The 3628-nt window shown below is 40.7% G+C and overlaps 1 protein-coding gene across 1 annotated transcript in view; it reads left to right on the top strand.

The window, feature by feature from the left end:
* Positions 1 to 3021, top strand: part of Pmar_PMAR024688 (conserved hypothetical protein) — a gene marked incomplete at both ends in the record, with an annotated part of 5428 nt that extends 2407 nt beyond the window's left edge. The window contains 6 exons of the mRNA XM_002764484.1: positions 172 to 234; positions 629 to 712; positions 922 to 1005; positions 1944 to 2048; positions 2097 to 2164; positions 2895 to 3021. Coding sequence (XP_002764530.1) covers positions 172 to 234; positions 629 to 712; positions 922 to 1005; positions 1944 to 2048; positions 2097 to 2164; positions 2895 to 3021 — 531 coding nt within the window. The remainder of the gene's footprint in view (positions 1 to 171; positions 235 to 628; positions 713 to 921; positions 1006 to 1943; positions 2049 to 2096; positions 2165 to 2894) is intronic.
* Positions 3022 to 3628: the final 607 nt, after the last annotated feature.

Here is a 3628-nt window from a genome sequence, read left to right as displayed (position 1 = left end):
GGAGTATTACACCACTTCACGTTAAACGGGTGAAACTCCAGTGAATATTCGTTTGCAAATCGAGGTACCTTTTCCGCGGACCCTCCAGTGTACAGTACAGGAGCTCAACCGCAACCACAAACGGTAAATATGAATTTTCCGGTTTTCCTATGAGTTTTTTTCCGATCTCAGATAAGCCCTTTTAACACATCTGGTGGTGGAGTGGGCGCCCAATCGGGTGGGAAGACTTGCCAGGTAGTGAGAAAATACAGTACGTATCAATTTTATATGTATATGTTGAAAATTAATAAGAATCGATTTGAAATTATATATCGCATAAGTAGTGTGAGTATTACTATGAACATGTGATGTGATAAAAGTAACCGTTTGGGACTGTGATAGCGACAAGTTGTTCACTATAATTAATCTCGGAAAATAACACATATTTTTCCACATTTGCATATCAAATTGGCACCCACTGTATGCACATGGGTGGTGACACATAAAAATTCCGATGAAATTTTCGGAAATTTTTCATTGGTTTCTGTACACTTCTACATGAACTGCTATAATTAGCTTTGGAAACTCCCAAAGAGAGCGATTACATATATTCCTACTCAAACACTGTAGTTGAGTTTCTCGAGCTCAGGTAACCGGTCCGACGGGATCAGCTACTACTACTGCGAGTGGACGTCAGCAGGCTGCGTATGCAGTTAGACTACGTTTACAAGAGGTGGTATTGTTGTAGAAGTTACGGTTGGTTGAGGGCATCTCGCTATGGAAATTAACTCAGGGGGTAATTTTGCGGAAAAAATCGTAAAATTTTTCCTCATATTGGTATTAGTTTTTCTACAAAAAAAACTAAGGGAACGAGAACAATGCAAGAAGAATTATAAAAAATAATAAAAGATTAATTATATTCCGGAAAGATTTTCCATGTAGGTGGAAGATCGCACGACGGAGTTAATCGAGAAAACTCGGGAGTATAATTTGGCAAGGGAGACTGCGGCTATTGCGGTTAAAGAAGTAGTGTTAAGTGCTGATGGGAGTAGTGGAGTGGGATGGTTTCAAATCGATTCTTATTATTTTCAACATACACATATCAAATTTGATAAGTACTGTAGTGTTGATGATTGGAGTTTCACCCGTTTTACGTGAATGGCGATATTCGCGGCGCTATGCAGTAGTCGTGAAATATATATTTTTCGCTAGTGTTTTTCATATCACTAGGGTGAAACTTGATTAAAACATTTAGGTATCGGAAATTTCCGCAATTGTTTCACAGAGATGAAATTTCTTAAATTTTTCGCGGAGACAATTTCCCTATTAAAATCACGAAGGAATGCAGTCCTCGTGCAAGATCAGCGCGGAACTCACCAACAATAAATTACTTCCCGGAAAAATTTTCCTTATGGAGGTAGGACCCCCCGAGGAGTTAATCGAGGCCTGTAATATATAGTAGTTGTATCGCTACTATCCCTCATCTATCGACCCGTACTCTCCGTGGGGTTTGGTTGCTCTACTGCTCGTTGAGGCTGATGTTGATAATTTTCAAAAATTCAACACATTGGTAGTCGTATAATCTACCATCACTAACGTGAATAATGCCAATATGGAAATTCTGAGGAAATTCTCATTGGTTTTTCTACATATGCTTATAGTAGCTTCAGAATCCAAAGAGTTGCGCCCTAGTTGCATTGTACTCCGTGGGGTTTGGTTTTCTCACTGGTTGTTGAGGCTGCTGTTCACAAACATTCAACTGCTGAGTTTTATCATCTAGTATCACTGGAGTTTCACCACCCTAGTGGTATATGGTGAAAAACATATTTCACGACTACTGCATATCACCGCGAGTATCGCGTTTTTCACAGAGTATTACGCCACTTCACGTGAAACGGGTGAAACTCCGCTGACGAGAATAATTTTGTCATTATAAAAAATATGCGAATACGTATGTGTTTTAGGCTCAGGAGTGGCTCGCTGGGAATAAGTCTGCCACAGCGAGCGCGAATTCTACGGGAGTTGTAGATGAGCATAAAGAAAAATCGAATTCGGAATTAGGCGCACAAGTGAGGTTGCTTGGAAGTGGTGGTGTATGGGGTAATTTGTGGGGGTAGGTGTTAGAGTTGGTGGAAGAGGATTGCTCTTTGGATGAGTGGCTGCTGGGCTTAGATGATGCGTTGAAGTAATAGTGGGGAGATTTGGTGGAGTGGGGGAGCGCTCGTGCTGTAGAAGCCATTGCGGAAGGGCGCGGGTTCGATCCTTGGGTACACTCAGTTTTTGAGGAAGGCAGGAATGTATTATAATGATATGTAGTGTGGAATGAAGCTGACTGTTTATACGCGTGTTAAAACGTCCTTGAGATCAGTGATGGTCGCTAACTCATAGTGTAGTGGTCGCCGACAATTGGGTGTTTGAAAATATGCACGAAGTCAACTACGTGTTTCAATTGTATTATCAAATTTTTGAGGAATTGCTGTTGTTCTTTTTTGCACAGCTCTAGTCTGTGTCGTGTGTGAAACTTCATAACGTAGTAAGGGAAATTCCCGGAACTATATCTCAACACTGTGACAGCTACAGTGGCGAGGGAATGGGCATATGGTCAACTACATGTGTTGGTGACAATATGGAAATTGTGGGAATTCTCATTGGTTTCTGTACACTTCTACCTGAATTCGCATTCAACTTTGGATATTCAGTGAGGAAACACCTAAACTCAACTGAGGAAATCAAACAGATATATTCCAACTCTCTAGTAGCTAGCTATTGTTTGCTTATAGGGTTGTTGGATTAGGTCGCTTTCATCAGCTGAGCTCAGGAGTTTATATAGGAATTAGGGTAGAAATGCTCAAAATTTCCTCGAAATTTTCATATGTAGTTGAACATGTGCATATTTTCCTCTCACATTGGACCAGGTCTAATTCGATCGACATAGCAGCGTATCTTCGCGAGATAAGAACAACCTCGAGAAAGCAGTTCGAGGTTCGGGCGTTGCGGCAAAAGGCTATCACGCAACTCCAGGCTGCTATTATTTTCAAGTGAGGGGGTAGTGGGTTCACTAAGGGAGAAATTTCCGTACTCACATAGAAATATGCACATGGTCAACTACGTCGTTGGTGACGATATGGAAGTTTTTGAGTGTATTAGCCAGTTCGTATGTAAACTCCCGAGCTGGGCTGAGGAGAGCAAACATGTATTCCTCCAACACTTGATAAGAAATAATACTCAATTTACAGCGCGTGTCAATTTGATATGCGAATATGTGTTATTTTCGGAGATTAATGAGAATCAGGCTGAAACTATATCGCATATACAACGGAGTTTCACCCTAGTGATAAGGAAAACACTGGTGAAAAACATATTTCACGACTACTGCATAGCGGCGCGAATATCGCGTTTTTCGCCGAGTTTTACACCACTCCGCGTAAAACTGGTGGAAATATAATGTAACAATGGCTATGAACATGTGTTGTGATAAAAGTACTCATTTGGGACTGTGATAGCGACAAGTTGTTCTTCAAAATTACAGACATTTGCATATCAAATTGGCACGTAGTGTATATCGCATAAATATTGCTATGAACATGTGATGTGATGAAAGTAACCTTTCGAGACTATGATAGCGACAAGTTGTTCACTATCATTAATC

The sequence above is a fragment of the Perkinsus marinus genome, assembly GCF_000006405.1.
Source record: "Perkinsus marinus ATCC 50983 genomic scaffold scf_1104296977064, whole genome shotgun sequence".
NCBI lineage: Eukaryota > Perkinsozoa > Perkinsida > Perkinsidae > Perkinsus > Perkinsus marinus.
The sequence above is the reverse complement of the archived record's forward strand: the minus strand, read 5'-3'. Positions and strand labels throughout refer to the sequence as shown.